The following is a 20060-nucleotide window of genomic DNA, read 5'->3' as shown; positions in this document are numbered from 1 at the left end:
ACTCTGTCTCAACAACAAAAAAAAAAAAAAAAAAAAAAAAAAGAAAAAAGAAGGCTGAGCATATCAGCATTCATTATGCAAATTAATAGTTTAAATCACTGGTTTTCTATAAGGCCCTCAGCTAAATCTGCTCTCTAAACCCAGAGTCTCTATAGTTCATCCTTTGCAAGATAAACCTCCAGTCTTTTGCTTTTTTTTTTTTTTTTTTTTTTTTTGAGACAAAGTTTTACTCTGTCACCCAGGCTGGAGTGTGGTGGCGTAGTCACTGCAGTCTTCACCTCTCGGGTTCAAGTGATCATCCTGCCTCAGCCTTCTGAGTAGCTGGGATGACAGGCGCCTGCCACCACACCCGGGGTAATTTTTGTATTTTTAGTAGAGACAGGGTTTCACCATGTTGGCCAGGCTGATCTCGAACTCCTGACCTCAGGTGATATGCCTGCCTCGGCCTCCCAAAGTGCTGGGATTACAGGCGTGAGCCACCCCACCTGGCCTTATTTTTTTTCAAGAGACAGGGTGTCACTCTGTCACTCAGGCTAGAGTACAGTGGCATGATCATAGTTCACTACAGCCTCAATCTCTTGGACTCAGGTGATCCTCCTGCCTCAGCCTCCCAAGTAGCTGATGATGCAGGCGTACACCTCCATGCTAGGCTAATTTTCCCCCCAATTTTTTTGGCAGAGATAGGGTCTTGCTATGTTGTCCAGGTGGTCTCAAACTCCTGGCCTCCAGCGATTCTCCCACCTAGGCATCCCAAAGTGCTTGAATTCCAGGTATGAGCCACTATGCCCAGCCCAGACGTGTATTAAAACTACCAAACAGGCCAGTTGTGGTGACTCACACCTGTAATTCCAGCACTTTTGAGGTGGGAGGATTGCTGGAAGCCGGGAGTTCAAGGCTGCAGTGAGCTATGATTGTACCACTGCACTTCAACCTGGGTGACATAGCAAGATCCTATCTCTAAAAATAAAAAATATGTGTCAGCAAGTTATTTAGTAATCTTCTCCTTTGAGAGATGGGGTCTGCGTTCCTTTGTCTTCAATCTGAACAGGACTTAGTGACTTGATTGTAAACAGTAATGCAGCAGAAGTGACTTCTGATGGTGGGACAGAAAATGCCACGTAGCTCTGCCTGGGAAACCGGGTGACATATAAGAAGCCTGACAGTGTTGAGATCCTCAAACTGGAGAGGCCACATACAGATACTCCTTGGGACAGTCTCAGCTAAATTCCTAGCCAGCATCCCTCATCAGCTGCCAATCATGTTAAGTGAGCTTTCAGGTGACCTTCTCCCCAGCCAATATTTGTATGCAATAATATGAGAAAACCGAAGTGAGAACTGCCCACTTGAGCCCTTACAATTAATGAGCCAATATTGATACATTGTTAATTAAAGCTCATCATTTATTTGCATTTTCTTAGTTTTTACCGAATATCCTTTTTCTATCCAAGATCCCATTAAGGATGTACCACGTTACGTTTAGTCATCATGTCTCCTTAGGCTCCTGTTGACTGTGGCAGTTTCTCAGGCTTTCATTGTTTTTTGTCACCTTGACAATTTTGAGGAGTACTGGTCAGATATTTTGTAGGATAGCCTTCTATTGGAGTTTCTCTAATGCTTTTCTTATGATTTGACTGGGGTTATTATGGATTTTGTTTTGGAGGAAGAGCACTGAGGTAAAGTGCCTTTCTCATTAGATTATACCAAGAATATGAACCGTTGATGTCAAGTTTGATTACCTGGCTGAGGTAGTGTTTGTCAGGTTTCTCCACTGTAGAGTTATTCTCTCCCTCGTTTTTATTTTGTACTTTTTGAAAAGAAGATAACTGCCCAGTCTACGCTTAGGGGGTGGGAAGTTGTGCTTGACCTCTTTGAAGGTGGAAGATCTACATAAATTATTTGGCATTCTTCTGCATTAAAGATTTATCTGGTATCCCCATTCATTTACATATTCAATTCTTTATTTTTATCAGCAAAGACTCATGAATATTTGTAGTATGGGTTATAATCCAGTATTACGTTATTTTATTGCTCAGATTGTTTATCCCTTAAAAAAGAAAACGATCTAGGCCGGGCGCAGTGGCTCAAGCCTGTAATCCCAGCACTTTGGGAGGCCGAGACGGGCGGATCACGAGGTCGGGAGTTCGAGACCATCCTGGCTAACACGGTGAAACCCTGTCTCTACTAAAAAATACAAAAAACTAGCCGGGCGAGGTGGCTGGTGCCTGTGGTCCCAGCTACTTGGGAGGCTGAGGCAGGAGAATGGCGTAAACCCGGGAGGCGGAGCTTGCAGTGAGCTGAGATCCGGCCACTGCACTCCAGCCTGGGCGACAGAGCGAGACTCTGTCTCAAAAAAAAAAAAAAAAAAAAAAAAAAAAGAAAACGATCTGTCATAGACCAAGAGTGGTTATAACATCTCAGAAATAGAATCACTGGATCAGAGTTTCCAATTATTATATAATCTTGGTATTTTTAGGATACATTTCTAAGCCACCTAGCGTGATTGACAAAATCACAGGTAGAGAGATTTTCCATAGCCAGTCTACCTTGCTTCATCCAGCACTGTATGTGGAATGACTTAACTGAAGCTTACCTTTTAGTTTTCATTTTTTAAATAAACTTTTAATGTTGAAATAATTTCAGATTTACAGAAAAGTTTGCAAAGGTAGTACAGAGACTTCCCCATCTACCCCCCACCCAATTTCCACTAATGTTAACTTTTTTTCTGAGACAGGGTCTTGCTCTGTCACCTGTCATACCACTCGAGTGCAGTGGTATAATCAGGGCTCACTGCAACCTCAACCTCCCAGGCTCAGGAGATCTCCCATCCCAGCCTCTTGGGCCACCATGTCTGGCTAATTTTTTAATTTTTTGTAGAAATAGGGTCTCATTATGTTGCTCAGGCTGATCTCGAACTCCTGGGCCCAAGTGATCCTCCTACCTTGGCCTCCCAAAGTGTTGAGATTACAGGTATGAGCTTCCACACCTGGCCACTAATGTTAACTTTTTACATTTACTATAGTGCATTTATCAAAAATAAAAAGACTAACATTACTATTCTGTTAACTAAACTCTAGTCTTTGGATTTCACCAGTTTTTCTAGTAATTCTGTTTAACTGTGTCAGTATCCAATCAGGGATATGACATTGTGTTGCCTTTTGAGCCCCTGAACATTTATATAACTATTATTTATTTTTTAAAAGGAAGAAAAAAAGCGTGTAATACATTAGCCACTGAAGCCCAGAGTTTGAGAATGCAAGGTCTAGGCTAGACTTAATAGGTTCGATTTCTGATTTGCCACTTAGTTGTGTTGTCTGGATACCCTAGTTTTCTCGATGGTAAAATGAGAATATAAATAGTTCTAACCTTACCAGGTTGTTTTTAGAATTAAATGATACAGTGTATATCAGTATCTTAGTGTAGTGCCTGACATATAGAACTCATTAAAAAATGAGGCATTGTTATTGCTATTTATGTTACTTTTCTAGTCAAAAGAGCAACATACTAGCCTTCAGAAACCTTTGGGAAAAATTTTATCCATGAGCCTGAAGCATCCCTAACACCACCTCATTTTCTTTGATAGGAAGCCGATGGGAATGACAGATTGTGCTGTTCTTAAGCAAGGCTTGCCAGTGTCCATGTACCCCCTCTAAAAAAGTGTGCCAACTGCAGTAAGGAGGAGAATTTTGAAATATTTGGTCGTCTTTTTTTGGAGTTTTATGATTTCTTGTTTGTTTGTTTTTGAGATGGAGTCTCACTCTGTTGCCCAGGCTGGACTGCAATGGCATGATCCCGGCTCACCACAACCTCTACCTCCCAGGTTCAAGCAATTCTCCTGTCTCAGCCTCCCGAGTAGCTGGGATCACAGGCACCCACCACCATGCCTGGCCAATTTTTGTATTTTTAGTAGGGACGGGGTTTCACCGTATTGACCAGGCTGGCCTTAAACTCCTTGCCTCAAGTGATCCGCCCGCCTCAGCCTCCCAAAGTGCTGGGATTACAGGCATGAGCCACCACGCCCAGCCTAAAGATTTTTTATTAAAAGTCTCCCTGAGAATTGTTTGCTTTTTTGATATTTGTTTTTCTAAAGAGTAGAATTTAAATAAGTGAATGTTTGTGAAGCATTGAAGACAGAACCTACCACAGAACAAGCACTACAGAAGTATTTGCTTATTCCTTAGTCCCTCAAATAAGATAAAAGCGTAACATAATGTGCCTCTGGTGCAAAAATGAAATAATAAGAGGTACGAGGGCCATTAACTCTCTCAGATTACTTCCCTGGTTGTCTCCGCAGGGGCTTGGTTTCGGACCGGACCTCTCTGCAGTCCGCCCCATCGTGCTCTTAAGACTGTTGAAGATTGGCTGGGCGCGGTGGCTCAAGCCTGTAATCCCAGCACTTTGGGAGGCGGAGACGGGTGGATCACGAGGTCAGCAGATCGAGACCATCCTGGCTAACTCGGTGAAACCCCGTCTTTACTAAAAAATACAAAAAACTAGCTGGGCGAGGTGGCGGGCGCCTGTAGTCGCAGCTATTTGGGAGGCTAAGGCAGGAGAATGGTGTGAACCCGGGAGGCGGAGCTTGCAGTGAGCTGAGATCTGGCCACTGCACTCCAGCCTGGGGGACAGAGCGAGACTCCGTCTCAAAAAAAGAAAAAAAAAAAAAAAAGACTGTTGAAGATTCTTACTTTTGGTGGTAGGGCTGGTAAAAGTGCAGGTAGTGTGGGCCGGGTGCGGTGGCTCAAGCCTGTATGTAGTCCCAGCACTTTGGGAGGCCGAGACGGGCGGATCACAAGGTCAGGAAATCAAGACCATCCTAGCTAACACGGTGAAACCCTGTCTCTACTAAAAAACTACAAAAAACTAGCCGGGCGAGGTGGCAGGCGCCTGTAGTCCCAGCTACTCGGGAGGCTGAGGCAGGAGAATGGCGTGAGCCCAGGAAGCGGAGCTTGCAGTGAGCTGAGATCCGGCCACTGCACTCCAGCCTGGGCGACAGAGCGAGACTCCGTCTCCAAAAAAAAAAAAAAAAAAAAAGTGCAGGTAGTGTCAGCGTTTGTAATTACTAGGGAATAAAGGGAGATTGAATTAGTTTAAGCAGTTTTTTCGCTGTGTATTTTGCAGTTTAAAATTTCTTTACAATCACAAGTATCCCATATATGGCTACTAGGAAGAAATGGTCCTGGCCAGGCGTGGTGGCTCACACCTGTAATCCCAGCACTTTGGGAGGCCAAGGTGGGCAGATCACAAGGTCAGGAGATCGAGACCAATCTGGCCAACATAGCGAAACCCCGTCTCTAATAAAAATACAAAAAATTAGCCGGGTGTGGTGGCAAGTTCCTGTAATCCCAGCTACTCAGGAGGCCGAGGCAGGAGAATGGCATCAACCCGGGAGGTGGAGGTTACAGTGAGCGGAGATTGTGCCACTGCACTCCAGTGTGAGTGACAGAACGAGACTCCATTAAAAAAAAAAATTGTTATGGAAAATGCCAGACATACATAAAGGTGGAAATAGTATATACTGAACCTCGGTGTACCTATCAGTCAACTTTAACAATTATTGACACAGAGCAAATTAAAGATAATATTATTGAGTGTGTAAACTTCCATAACATCCTCAGCCTCACAGCAACCATTTTGGTTTTTGTGTATTTTCTGTGTGCAGATTTTATATTTTAAAATAAGAGTATAAATATTTTTGTTTTTCTTTGTGTTATTAATAATTGCTTTGTGTTACCAAATACAATGTATTTTTTGTAAGTAGTGTTAATGATAATCCATCATTTTAGTGGGGGATTGAAATTTCTATTTTGTACTCCTTATCCATCCTCTCTTTGTTCATTTTTTCTTTTCTTTTCTTTTCTTTTTTTTAAGCTCTGTTCTAACTGTAGCTTGTAAAGGGCACTGTTGCTTTTATGATGCAGTAGATACCAAGGTGATGCATCTTGGTTTCCATGTATTTATAAACAATAGATATGCTTTGATACAGAGGTATCATGGGTTTTGCTTTTTTTTTTTTTTTTTTTTTGAGACAGGGTCTTGCTCTGTGGTCCAGGCTGTGTGCAGTGGTGCAATCACGGCTCACTGCAGCCTTGATTTCCTGGGCCCAAGAGTTCCTCCCACCTCAGCCTCCCAAACAGCTGGGATTACAGACCCAAGCCACTATGCCTAGCTAAAATTAATTAATTTTTTTTTTTTTTTTGTAGAGACAGGGTCTTCCTACGTTGCCCAGGTGGGTCTTGAATACCTGGATTCAAGTGGTCCTCACACCTCAGCCTCCCAAAGTGCTGGGATTACAGGCATGAGCCACCACATCTGGCCATTTTTTCTTTATGAGAAGATTTTTTTTTTTTTTTTTTTTAATTATACTTTAAGTTCTAGGGTACATGTGCATAACGTGCAGGTTTGTTACATATGTATACTTATGCCATGTTGGTGTGCTGCACCCATCAACTCGTCAGCACCCATCAATTCATCATTTATATCATGTATAACTCCCCAATGCAATCCCTCCCTCCTCCCCCCTCCCCATGATAGGCCCCAGTGCGTGATGTTCCCCTTCCCGAGTCCAAGTGATATCATTATTCAGTTCCCACCTATGAGTGAGAACATGCGGTGTTTGGTTTTCTGTTCTTGTGATAGTTTGCTAAGAATGATGGTTTCCAGCTGCATCCATGTCCCTACAAAGGACGCAAACTCATCCTTTTTTATGGCTGCATAGTATTCCATGGTGTATATGTGCCACATTTTCTTAATCCAGTCTGTCACAGATGGACATTTGGGTTGATTCCAAGTCTTTGCTATTGTGAATAGTGCCGCAATAAACATACGTGTACATGTGTCTTTGTAGTAGAATAATTTATAATCCTTTTGGTATATACCCAGTAGTGGGATGGCTGGGTCATATGGTACATCTAGTTCTAGATCCTTGAGGAATTGCCATACTGTTTTCCATAATGGTTGAACTAGTTTACAATCCCACCAACAGTGTAAAAGTGTTCCTATTTCTCCACATCCTCTCCAACACCTGTTGTTTCCTGACTTCTTAATGATTGCCATTCTAACTGGTGTGAGATGGTATCTCATTGTGGTTTTGATTTGCATTTCTCTGATGGCGAGGGATGATGAGCATTTTTTCATGTGTCTGTTGGCTGTATGAATATCTTCTTTTGAGAAATGTCTGTTCATATCCTTTGCCCACTTTTTGATGGGGTTGTTTTTTTCTCGTATCATTTTTTTTTTTTTTAAATCCTTCATGAGGTCAGGTGGAGAGTCAGCATGTAAGTTTTAAGATGTTGAGTGATTGAAGGACAACTATACTCCAGTTTTGGGTTTGATTATACCCCTTCTTTCAGCATCCCTAATAAATAGTCTTCTTAAAACACATCTTTAATGTTAACTAGATAACTCATTTTTAATGTAGCATATTTTATGCCTTTTGCTTAATGTAGCAAATATGCCTTTTATCCATTGTTCCTAGATCTGCCTTCTGGAACAAATGAATAAGCCATTTTCTTCTTTTAGAAGAATTCAGCGTTCACTATCAGCCCTGTTAGGACTTAATACCGCCTCTATTCTAAGCAGTCCCAGCGTCTTCAAACTTTATTTATAGAATGTGTTTTTTGAACTTTATGCTCTTCTCATTGTTCTGCTTTAGGATATATTTTAGTTTTGTTAATGTCAGTTAAAATTTGATTCTCAGAACTGAATATGGTGCTTTATATGTTTGGCAGTTCAGGGAGCTTATATTAATTTAGACTGAAATGTTTATATTTTCCAGCTTTAATGAGCTTGAGTTGGTAACCTTGGTTTACTCATCTTTTAGTGGGCCTCTGCAATGTGAGTGGTGGTGAATGTGTATTTTTTTGTAGTAAAATGGCTATTTCATTTGATGCTCCTTTGTTCATTTATTTGTTTATTCCACAAATATTTATGGAGTGCTTACTAAGTGCCATGGTAATTTTGTTAATTTGATAATGAACAGGACAGATGCCCTTCTTCTTCTCATAGAGCCTACATTCTGGTCAGGGTATAAAAGTAAAGAATTTGATGAAAAACAATTTCAGCAAGTTATGAGCAAAATAAAAACAGGAAAATGAGATGTGATGGTGTTGGGAGAATAGTCTGGAAGGTTTCTCTGAGTTGACATTGGGGCTGAGATCTAAATGTCAAGAAGGAGCTAGCCATGCAGCTCTGGAGGTGGAGGGATGAGAGTGATTCTAGGAAGAATAGAGCAAATCCAAGGGTCTAGATATGGGAAACAAGTTCAGTATATTGGGGGAATAGAAGGCCACTGTGGCTAGAGAGCAGTAAATGGTAACTGAAGAGTTACAGGAAGTAAGGCTGAAGAACTAAGCAGGGGTCAGATCATAGAGAGATAGATGTACTAAGTTTGAATTTTCTTCTAAATTCATTGGGATGTCCAGAGACATGATTCCATTATGCTTGAGAAAGGTCACTCTAGAGAATGAATAGAGAGGCTAAAGTTAAAGAGGTTATTGTAGTAGATTATACCAACTTTGACTGAAATGGTGCAGCTACTGATTGAGAGATGTGGACCGATTAGGGCTATATTTGGAGGTAAAATTGATAGAATTTGCTAATGAAATACATAGTGTATGTAAAAGAAAGCAGAATCAAAGCTCTTACCTATAAATACATATGTATTTGTTTAAGTGAAGAAACAGAAATTTGTCTCAACTGTGGAGGAAAAAGGCTGGGATACTTTTAATATTTACCCTTGTATGTGTTGGTGGTGGTGAAGTGCATCACCTCCAGAGCCAGACAGCCTGCGTTACAACAGCTCTGCTACCTACTCAGACAAGTTGCTCAGCTTTCTGTGACTCAGTGCCTTCATCTATAAAATGAGGACAGTAATAAACCTTTGAATATTGTTGCAGATGAATTGATACACATGAAGTTAATGTAGGTTCCAGTGCCTGGTTACAGTAAAGAGACTGTAAATGTTAGCTTTTATTGTTTCTAGAGTTTTGGCAAGGGTAATCTTGAGTCTATATGTTACCCATAAAGAAACTTTGTTTTATGTTTTCCTGTAACTGTATGTTGCTACATAAGAATCTCCAATAATGCATTTGTGTCAAGGCTCTTTGAAGTATGCTCATACTGCAGTGTCTTAGATTGAAGAAATGTCTTCAATTATTAGACATGTTGGATTTTTGCTGTTATGCTTCAAACTGTAGCATTTATATTGTTGTCTAGAGAAGTGTCATTAATCCTATTTCTATAAAATTATAAAATTTATCACAAGAAATTTGTTCACTTCATCTCTTACAGAATTGCGTTTCAGTTAGGAAGAATTTGATGCTTTAGCAGCATTAAATATTTAGTCTTGTTCTACATTTTTTTCCAGAAAGGAACTTTTCCCTCAGTTACTGTGATAATATACATCTCTTTTGTATGCTTTATTAAAGTTTGATGCTGACTTAACAGAGGCCATTGCATCCCAGTTCTTATTCTGCCTTGAGTGTAGAATTCATGTGTTTTGTTTATTATGTTTTTAAGTAGAGTTCACCGATGAATTTACTTCTTCAAGGAAATGATATTCATTTTTAAAAACGGTGCATATGCTGGGTCTGTTCCAGTGTGAGTGATTGTTTCTTTGATTTGTTTGCAGAAAAAAAAAAAATTGGGACATTGATATATTGATATATGATTTAGATATAATTGTTTAGATTTTTATAGATTATAGCTTCTGATTTGTAAAAAAAGATTCACTGAAGGAATTTTCCTAGTTGAAATAATATTCACTAAATGATCTTACATTCACAGTTTAAAATGGAAAGGTACAAAATTGTATATAATGGAAGGTATCTCTTTCACTCCTGTCTCTTATACCCTTCTTTTCTTCAAAATTTCTAGTTGTGGAATAATTCCAGAGAATGAATACAAATATGTACACACATATAAATAAACAAGTGTGTGTGTGTGTATATATATATATATTCTACAAATTGTAGCATATGATGTTTTATGTTAAATAGGTATCGTAATATCCTATTAATCAGTTCCCAAGTGAGTAATACAAATATTGTTTTATATGTTTACTTTTGCTAACAGCACTGCAGTGAATAGTTAGTTTGTACAGACAGGAGTAAACCTGTGGGCACATTTTTAGAATTTTGTTAAGTGATTGATATGTGCAAATGTAATTTTGATAGATTTTTATTAAATTAATTTAGCTTTCCACTGAGATTCTACCAGTCTATTGTTATCAGCAATGTTACTATGTTTCTATATAACATCACCAGGAGAATGATTACCAAGCCTTTGATCTTTGTCAGTCTGATACATGAAAAGTGATATTTTGGTATAGTCTTAATTTTCATTTCTCTAATAAATGTAAGGTTGGGCATAATTTAAGATGCATTTGTGAGGGTTTTTTTTTTTTTGGTTCATTTTTCTGTCATGTTTACTGTTTGCTTATTTATAGGACTGTTTTGTTTATTTTTATTGATAAATGTTAGATGTGTATATTTTCAGGAGACATGTGATAATTGCATACATTAATATAACCAAATTGGAGTAACTGGGATATTGTTTTACTTTATGGTTTCTAAAAATTTAGGTTTCTTTTTTTTTTTTTAACTAAAATATACATTTTCATAATTTAACCAAATGATTCTACAAGACTTGGTGGTTTCTGTACTCTTCTTGGAGAACTTTCTTCTGAAACAACCATTTTGAACTCTTTTTTTTTTTTTTTTTTTTTTGATATGAAGTCTCTCTCTGTTGCCCAAGCTGGAGTTCAGTGGTGCGATCTCGGCTCACTGCAAGCTCTGCCTCCTGGGTTCATACCATTCTGCCGCCTCAGCCTCCCAAGTAGCTGGGACTACAGGCGCCTGTCACCACTCCCGGCTAATTTTGTTTTTGTATTTTTAGTAGAGACGGGTTTTCACCGTGTTATCCAGGATGGTCTCAATCTCCTGACCTCATGATCTGCCTGCCTCGGCCTCCCAAAGTGCTGGGATTACAGGAGTGAGCCACCGCGCCTGGCCTATTTTGAACCCTTAACATCTGATTCCTTTGGAATTTATCTTCATATCTCTAAATAATGTGCTTCTGGTACTGCTTTTTGATTTTTCAATTCTGGGAATTATCTATTGATCTCCCATTTTGGAAGGTGAGAAGTAGGTTCTTTCACTACCCCCATTACACATACACACGACAATCCCCACCAACACATTCTCTCTTAATCTTTACACTCAAGATTACTTACTAAGCAAGTAATTGTTTTAAAGAAAGTAATATAGTAGAGGGCATTTGGGAAATAAATGTTTGGAAATGATTTAATGATTTCATGATTTTTGTTGGTGGAAAAAAGATAACCTCCAGCACTTTGGGAGGCCGAGGCGGGCGGATCACAAGGTCAGGAGATCGAGACCACGGTGAAACCCTGTCTCTACTAAAAATAAAAAAAAAAATTAGCCGGGCGCGGTGGCGGGCGCCTGTAGTCCCAGCTACTCAGGAGGCTGAGGCAGGAAAATGGCGTGAACCCGGGAGGCGGAGCGTGCAGTGAGCCGAGATCGCGCCACTGCACTCCAGCCTGGGCGACAGAGCGAGACTCCGTCTCAAAAAAAAAAAAAAAAAAGATAATCTATATTACACTGTCAAATTTGCATTATATTGTCTGGGAACACTCATACGTTTGTACCAAGATTGTTCAAAAGAGCATTGTACATTAAAAAAAAAAAGAGAAATAACTTGAATGTTAATTGATAGTAGAATGGATAATTAACTGATAACGCACATACAAGGGAATACAGTGAATGAGCTACAACTCTGCATCAGTGTAGATGAATCTCAGAAGTACGATGTTGCCCAAGAAAAATAAATATTAACATAATAGTACATACTGCACTTTGTATCATTGAAAAGTGCCAAATTATAAAACAGAGCAACCACACATTAGTATAGTTAAACTACAAGGGATACTAATTACAAAATTCAGGATAGTGACCACCTTGGGACAGAGAGGGGTATGATTGGAGAGAGGCTAAGTTCTTAAACAGTGTGGTTGGATGCGTGTTTGTTTTATTACTCCTTAACTATATAAACACATTAAACTCTTATATGTGTGATAGTTTATAATATTTAAAAAATAAAATCATTATGGGACAACCCCAGATTTAAAATGAGATCAATGTGGAACTTTAAAAAAAAAAATTACCAATTTGCAAAATAATGGAATTAGTGATTCAGCCAGAAGGTGTGCTGGTGACATATGCTTAGTCAATTAGGTGCCCTTCCCAGCACTTCCCAGGACTCTGCTGCGTCTTGAGCAAGTGACTTTCAGAGAGAAAACCAAATATAGGAGTCTTTACAAAGATGAACAGTAGGTAAGCAAAGCCATTGTTGGTGTAACCGTCGTTCGGTTTTGCAGCCTAGCCTCAGGGGCTCTTTTGTTTCCTGATGGTTTTCCAGTCTGGCCTTCCAGGCTCCCTCCCATTCTTAGAGACCCTAATAGCTTTCTATTGAAGACCCTACCTTCCTTCTCTCCTTTATTTTATTTTATTTAAAAAAAATTTTTAAATTATACCTTAAGTTCTAGGGTACATGTGCAGAATGTGCAGTTTTGTTACATAGGTATACACATGCCATGGTGGTTTGCTGCACCCATCAACCCGTCACCTACATTAGGTATTTCTCCTAATGCTATCCCTCCCCAGATGAAAAACAAATTTGGAAATCGAAATTTCTAAACTTTTTAAAAAAAATTCTGAATGAAGAGTTCTTGTGGATTTTGAACCTGCTTGTTAAAATGTAAAAGAGTAGTACCTTAATTGCAGAAGCATCAGGAAAGATGAAAACTGCAACAAAACTTTTTTCCATAATTGATAGATGGGATTGAAAAGTGATTTAAGGCTGGGCACAATGGCTCACGCCTGTAATCCCAGCACTTTGGGAGGCTGAGGCAGGCGGATCACTGGGGGTCAGGGGTTTGAGACCAGCCTGGGCAACATGGTGAAACCCCTTCTCTATTAAAAAATACAAAAATGAATTTGGCCAGGCGCGGTGGCTCATGCCTGTAATCCCGGCGCTGAGGCAGGCGGATCACAAGGTCAGGAGTTTGAGACCAGCCTGGCCAATATGGTGAAACCCCATCTCTACTGAAAATACAAAAATTAGCTGGGCGTGGCATCGGGTGCCTGTAGTCCCAGCTACTTGGGAGGCTGAGGCAGGAGAATCACTGGAACCCAGGAGGTGGAGGTTGCAGGGAGCCAAGATCTCACCACTGCACTCCAGCCTGGGTGATAGAGCGAGATTCCATCTCAAAAAAAAAAAAAAAAAAGAGCTGGGTGTGGTGGCACGTGCCTGTAGATCTGTAGATCTCAAAAAAAAAAAAAAGGCCAGATATGATGGCATGTGCCTGTAGTCCCAGCTACTTGGGTGGCTGAAGCAGGAGAATCGCTTGTGAATCTGGGAGGCGGAGGTTGCAGTGAGATGACAATACTCGACAGAGCGAGACTCCACCCCCCCACCAAAAAAAAAAAAAAAAAAAAGAAAAGTGACTTAATAAATACAGCCAGCAATTCTGTTTCATTTTCATTTAAGTATCTTTTAAAGTTGTCTTTTCAGATGGAATAGCCTATACAAGCAAGCATATAAAAATGTACTTAGAACTAGGCTTTAAAATCTTTGTATCACAGAGAATTAAACCAGCACGTTCAAAAGTAATCAAGCATATTCTGTTACATTGCTCTCGGTACAAAATGTGACATTCTGCTGGTAGAATGAAAAATAATTTTTACATGATTTTAATCTTATCCTTTCAGGACTCCTTTTCAATAAATACATTTGTAATTTATTAATACAGTGTTATATATAACCCAGGAAAATTATAAAACTGATATATAACTTATAAATATTTACCCATATACATTGAGTGGTTCATCAAATTTTTAAAAATGAGGATATGTAATTTTATTTTAAAGTTCAATAATGATCATACCTGGAAAAAAATCTCACAAAGATACCTAGACCCGGATGGAGGTAAATTGATCTAGACCAGTGTCTCTCAAAACCTTAAATCACCAGCATGCTTTTTTGATGATTCCATCTAAGATCTATTGAAAAAAATCCTTAGGTGTGGCAATAGGGCTATGGAGTCTGCATTTTGAGCAGCCGTAAGAGCAAACATTTTATGGTGTTTATTGTGTTTTAAGTGCTGTTTTAAGCACTTTACATTGACTCATTCTTCACAGCATCTCTATGAGGTATAGGTACAGGTGACTAAGAAATTTGCCCAAGGTCACCTAGTTAGAGTGTAGGGTCAGCATTGTATGTAGAAAACATACCAGATAATTCTTTTGCATACTCTTGGGAACCATTACTCTAGTCTAAGTCATTTGAAATTGGGAAAGCTTTATTCAATAAAATAGTAAAGTTGGGTAGGTGGGGAGAGGGTGATGCATAGTAGTACTTTCCAGTTCTAAGGATTTTAAGTCTTTGTCAGTGAACGCTGGGTAGCTACTTCATGGATTATAAGTTCAGCAATGTGAAGTCCATTTTTTAGCACCATGTTAAAGGTATGTTTTTAACAGAATCCAAGTAATGGTACGGTTTTCAGTTTTACAGATATATAGTAAAAGTGGTAAAACCAAATGTGTGTAGAATGGAGATTTTTATGTTTTAATTGAATTTTGAGGTTGTCTTCAGGTTCACTGGGAGGAGAAATCTTGATTTCAATACTTGCTTTTGAAAGTCTTCTAAAATATATTAGCATATCTTTCTACCTTAATTTATTGAACAAGATGACTCACTGTTTTGAGTATTCTCATTGTCCAGTGTTCCATAAACTTACACGTCGAACCCTGGACTCACCTTGGAAATTAAATCAGAAGAAAATTATTAACGAAGTTTTATTTCTTGTTTTTCCTTTCTCCTAGAACAGTGGACTCAACGTGGCTGCACATACAAGTCACCAGAGAGGCTTTTAAAAGATGATACCTGTGTCCCATCCCTAGGGTTTCTGATTTAATTGGTCTGATTATTCTTATGTGCTAGGGCTGAGAAACCACTGTTCTGTAGGATGTAGGGGAGGAAATTTGTTGGGCTTTTGCTGCTGTTCTGTAAATTAGAATAATACTAAAAAAAAATCGAGATAGGAGTTATTAGACTATAGAGGGAATATTTTAGATACACTTTCTGTCAAATTTAAACATTTAACACCTGTATTTTTTTTTTTTTCCAGATTTATTGCTAAACATGGGTGCATTTTTGGATAAACCCAAAACTGAAAAACATAATGCTCATGGTGCTGGGAATGGTTTACGTTATGGCCTGAGCAGCATGCAAGGATGGAGAGTAGAAATGGAAGATGCACACACAGCTGTTGTAGGTATTCCTCACGGCTTGGAAGACTGGTCATTTTTTGCAGTTTATGATGGTCATGCTGGATCCCGAGTGGCAAATTACTGCTCAACACATTTATTAGAACACATCACTACTAACGAAGACTTTAGGGCAGCTGGAAAATCAGGATCTGCTCTTGAGCTTTCAGTGGAAAATGTTAAGAATGGTATCAGAACTGGATTTTTGAAAATAGATGAATACATGCGTAACTTTTCAGACCTCAGAAATGGGATGGACAGGAGTGGTTCAACTGCAGTGGGAGTTATGATTTCACCTAAGCATATCTACTTTATCAACTGTGGTGATTCACGTGCTGTTCTGTATAGGAATGGACAAGTCTGCTTTTCTACCCAGGATCACAAACCTTGCAATCCAAGGGAAAAGGAGCGAATCCAAAATGCAGGAGGCAGCGTGATGATACAGCGTGTTAATGGTTCATTAGCAGTGTCTCGTGCTCTGGGGGACTATGACTACAAGTGTGTTGATGGCAAGGGCCCGACAGAACAACTTGTTTCTCCAGAGCCTGAGGTTTATGAAATTTTAAGAGCAGAAGAGGATGAATTTATCATCTTGGCTTGTGATGGGATCTGGGATGTTATGAGTAATGAGGAGCTCTGTGAATTTGTTAAATCTAGGCTTGAGGTATCTGATGACCTGGAAAATGTGTGCAATTGGGTAGTGGACACTTGTTTACATAAGGTATGTAAATTTTTTTGTCATTAAAATAACATGTTAATTTTGAAAAGGTACGGTAGGTAAAGTTAAGTAAACTTAAAATTTTAAAACAATATTTTCATAGAAGCTGTATATTTTGAAATACTGTCTTTACCAGAAATGAAACCATTGTTTTCTTTGCCAACCCTGTCTGCCCCAACCTTCTAATTTGAAAATTAAGCTTGATAAATTTGAGACATTTGTTGTCATTTAAGTACTTTATGGCTTGTTGCTGTAGCAGAAGCATTTACACCGAATTGTGACTGTTTCTTGTCATTGGCAGTAACCATCTTACGCCTGATTATGAAGCAGCTTGATAAAATATGTATATAGTAGAATTCTGTACTAGATGTTACTAAAAGATCAAGAGCCATGTAAAATATTGGCAGATGTACTAGATGCCTAGCCTATATAAAATTTAGTTCTGAGTCTTCTAGCGGTGAAGACAAAAACTGAAATAAAAATATGGGTTATATATTTCTCATTGTCTTCTAAAAGCAACTCTTACCTGGCAGTACAATCTAAAAAGGATTTACATGTGGCTCTCTAAGTATTACATGACTTGATGGATACTATCTTTTGTAGAAGATAAAATTCTTTTCATATAGATGTTTGTATTATTTCTGATTAAAAACCAAAGGCTCATATAAAATGTAATCTTGTAAGAAATTCCTGTGGAACACTGAAGTTTATTTAGATTTGTAATTTTCTATGAATCATTTGCTTGATACAGTAATAGAAAAAAAGTCCAGAGTAATAGATAATTGGCAGTCCTTTGAATGTCTTTAAAATACTCAGTTGTTTCAAGTGGGTTTTTGACAGCATCTATATATAATTCAATTAAAATTTGAGTTATCTGGCCAGAGTGTCTGGAGTAAGTATTCTCTAACTGAAAAGATATCAAGATAAAACTGACCTTTAGTTATATGAAATAAATAAATCTGTCTAGATTAGAACCATTCTGTCTCCCTACTCCAAAATTTACTGTGGAAGGTATAGGCATAACCAGACAGTTTTTCAGAAAGGATCTCTGGGTCTCTGGAAATGCCCAGATTTTGGTTAAATACCGATTTATTTTTGATAGAATGGAAAAAGACAGTTTCAAAAACAAAAAATTTAAAAGCTGTTCTTGTCAGTGGACAGCCTTTTTCTGAAAGAATTTTAATGATGGTACCTCTAGCTCCTCTGATTTTTATTTTTATTTTTATTTTTGTTTTGAGACTGAGTCTTGCTCTGTCGCCCAGGCTGGAGTGCAGAGTGCAGTGGCCGGATCTCAGCTCACTGCAAGCTCCCCCTCCTGGGTTCACGCCATTCTCCTGCCTCAGCCTCCTGAGTAGCTGGGACTACAGGCGCCCGCCACCTTGCCCGGCTAGTTTTTTGTATTTTTAGTAGAGACGGGGTTTCACCGTGTTAGCCAGGATGGTCTCGATCTCCTGACCTCGTGATCCACCTGTCTCGGCCTCCCAAAGTGCTGGGATTACAGGCTTGAGCCACCACGCCCGGCCTGATTTTTATTTTTAACACACTGTATCTTTTTACTTCTGGATGAGTTAAGTAAAGAAGTATTGATGGTTGTCAGTGATCAAATAGTAAGTATTTGTCTTCGAAATCTAAATGAAGCGATTCTGACCTGTAGATTTTTGAGACAAGCATAGGCGTATGTTTGTTGCCTGACTGATGAAAACAGCGTTTTCCCCAATTATATATATGTAAAAAGTATATACTTACTATTGGGAAAAAAATCCAGATGATACAAAAAATATAAACAAACACTCAAAATTTTGCCATCCACCTAAGTCAGCTACTTTGATTGCTGCAGTGTATATCTTTCCAGTCTTTTCTGCCTGCCTGTGAGTGTGTGTATTTTTATAAAACCGAGGTGATTATACTTGTTATTCTACAGCCTGCCTTTTCCAACAATATGTTGTAGAGAGATCTCCATGCCTATAAGTATTGATCTGTATAATTTTTCTTGACTGCATAGTATTTTATTGAAAGAATGTAGTTGTGAGGGAATAGCCAAAAAATCTATTAGGTCTGTTATTTGGACTAAGGAAAGAAGTTTATATTAGTAGATTAACTCTTATCTATTGAAAGGATGCTAGTTTTTGAGAATTTTGACTCGACCCTTTTGAATGAGGTTTAAATATTTCTGGTGGTATATCTTCACTTGATAGCTTTTATCAATTTAGAGTGATTAAATGTTCATGTTGATGGTGTTAAAAGATTCCAGAGGTCGGGTGCGGTGGCTCAAGCCTGTAATCCCAGCACTTTGGGAGGCCGAGACGGGCAGATCACGAGGTCAGGAGATTGAGACCATCCTGGCCAACACGGTGAAACCCCGTCTCTACTAAAAAAATACAAAAAACTAGCCGGGCGAGGTGGCGGGCTCCTGTAGTCCCAGCTACTGGAGGCTGAGGCAGGAGAATGGCGTAAACCCGGGAGGCAGAGCTTGCAGTGAGCTGAGATCCGGCGACTGCACTCCAGCCTGGGTGACAGAGCGAGACTCCATCTCAAAAAAAAAAAAAAGATTCTAGATGGCATCCTAGAATCTCAGAAATGAGGAATGATAATAACAGACAAGAGGTTGGGGCCCATGATTCATTCAATGTTAATGGAAGCTGACCATCATAGTTCCTTCTAATGGAGCTGCATTCAAATTGAAATCAATTTGGAGGTTTGAGTTGAAACAAAACAGACTTAAAATTATTTTTGAACCGTTGAAAGTTACTTATGACAACCTTCATTTCTGTTTAACTTCATAATTTTGTTTTTCCATTTATTTGTATTGTAAAAGCAAGGGTTAGCAATAAGATCAAATATAATTACTTTGAATTTACTCAGAAAAATTGTAAGTTAAAAATTCATGGAAAGCACTTAGCGATTGCGCAGTAGTTACCTGCTTTAAGAGGAGAGGAAACAATTAGTAAGTAGATGTTTCCCTGATAAGAGATTTAAATGAAGTCTTAGTTTTTTCTAACATTTCCATCACTTGTCATACCTTCATAATTTATAAACACTTTGATCTCATTAATCAAATTAATCTCATTAATTTGAACTCATTAAATCGTGGAGGTTATCATAATCATAATCATGATAGTATTAGTAAATTGTTGCTTTCTGTAAGCCAAATGCTATTCTAAATATTTTATACATTTTAACTCATGTAATTTTCACAACCATATGAGGTAGTCAGGATCACGAGGTCAGGAGATAGAGGCCATCCTGGTTAACACGGTGAAACCCTGTCTCTACTAAAAAATAGAAGAAATTGTCCGGAGGTTGTGGCGGGCGCCTGTAGTCCCAGCTACTTTGGAGGCTGAGGCAGAGAATGGCGTGAACCCGAGAGGTGGAGCTTGCAGTGAGCCGAGATCTCGCCACTGCACTCCAGCCTGGGCGACAGAACGAGACTCCATCTCAAAAAAAAAAAAAAAAATTAAGCATTTTTCAGGGTTGCCAATTAATATTAAGCTGTAAGTGTTGGATGACTATGGTCAGGTATTATCCTATTTAAATTAGGTATTTAACTCGAGGGGAGAATGGTAGCTAAGAAAGCAGCCCTCTCATTTTATTTCCAATGCTGGCATTTATGGTGTTTACTGCCAACTAATTTCGGGTTATATAGTATATGTAACTGCTACTTGCATAGCTTTTCATAACTTGTAAATTATACGTACTTATTAATCCTCATAGTAACTTTCTGAGGTGAACAAAATAAAAGTTTTTATTTTTTAATTTACAAGTAAGGAAATGGAGGTTGTTTGGTATTAAAAGATATCCATAAGTCATATACTTGATGAGTACTGAGGCTGAGACTAGTTTTCTGACTCAAGTTTAGTATTTTTGTTAGCAATATTTCCCAGAAGGATCTGATAAAGAATGTGTGTGTGTGTGTGTGTGTGTGTGTGTGTGTGTGTGTATGTGTGTGTGTGTATCTCGGTTTTCATGGTCTGAAAAATTTTTCCCCAAGGGAAACATTGAGA

The 20060-nt window shown here is 38.8% G+C and overlaps 1 protein-coding gene across 5 annotated transcripts in view; it reads left to right on the top strand.

Moving 5' to 3' along the window:
- Positions 1-20060, top strand: part of PPM1B (protein phosphatase, Mg2+/Mn2+ dependent 1B) — an 86930-nt gene that overhangs the window by 31120 nt on the left and 35750 nt on the right. For 4 of the 5 annotated variants that reach the window (XM_030921082.1, XM_010356514.2, XM_010356513.2 and 1 more), the window contains exon 2: positions 15203-16062. In XM_030921082.1, coding sequence (XP_030776942.1) covers positions 15217-16062 — 846 coding nt within the window. In that variant the 5' untranslated portion in view covers positions 15203-15216. Of the gene's footprint in view, positions 1-4291; positions 4425-15202; positions 16063-20060 lie in introns of all 5 variants that reach the window. The other variant, XM_030921081.1, reaches the window with a different exon arrangement.

Source organism: Rhinopithecus roxellana, chromosome 17 (assembly GCF_007565055.1).
Source record: "Rhinopithecus roxellana isolate Shanxi Qingling chromosome 17, ASM756505v1, whole genome shotgun sequence".
In the NCBI taxonomy this organism is placed as follows: Eukaryota; Metazoa; Chordata; class Mammalia; order Primates; family Cercopithecidae; genus Rhinopithecus; species Rhinopithecus roxellana.
Note: the sequence above shows the minus strand (reverse complement) of the source record. Positions and strands in the feature narration are given on the sequence as shown.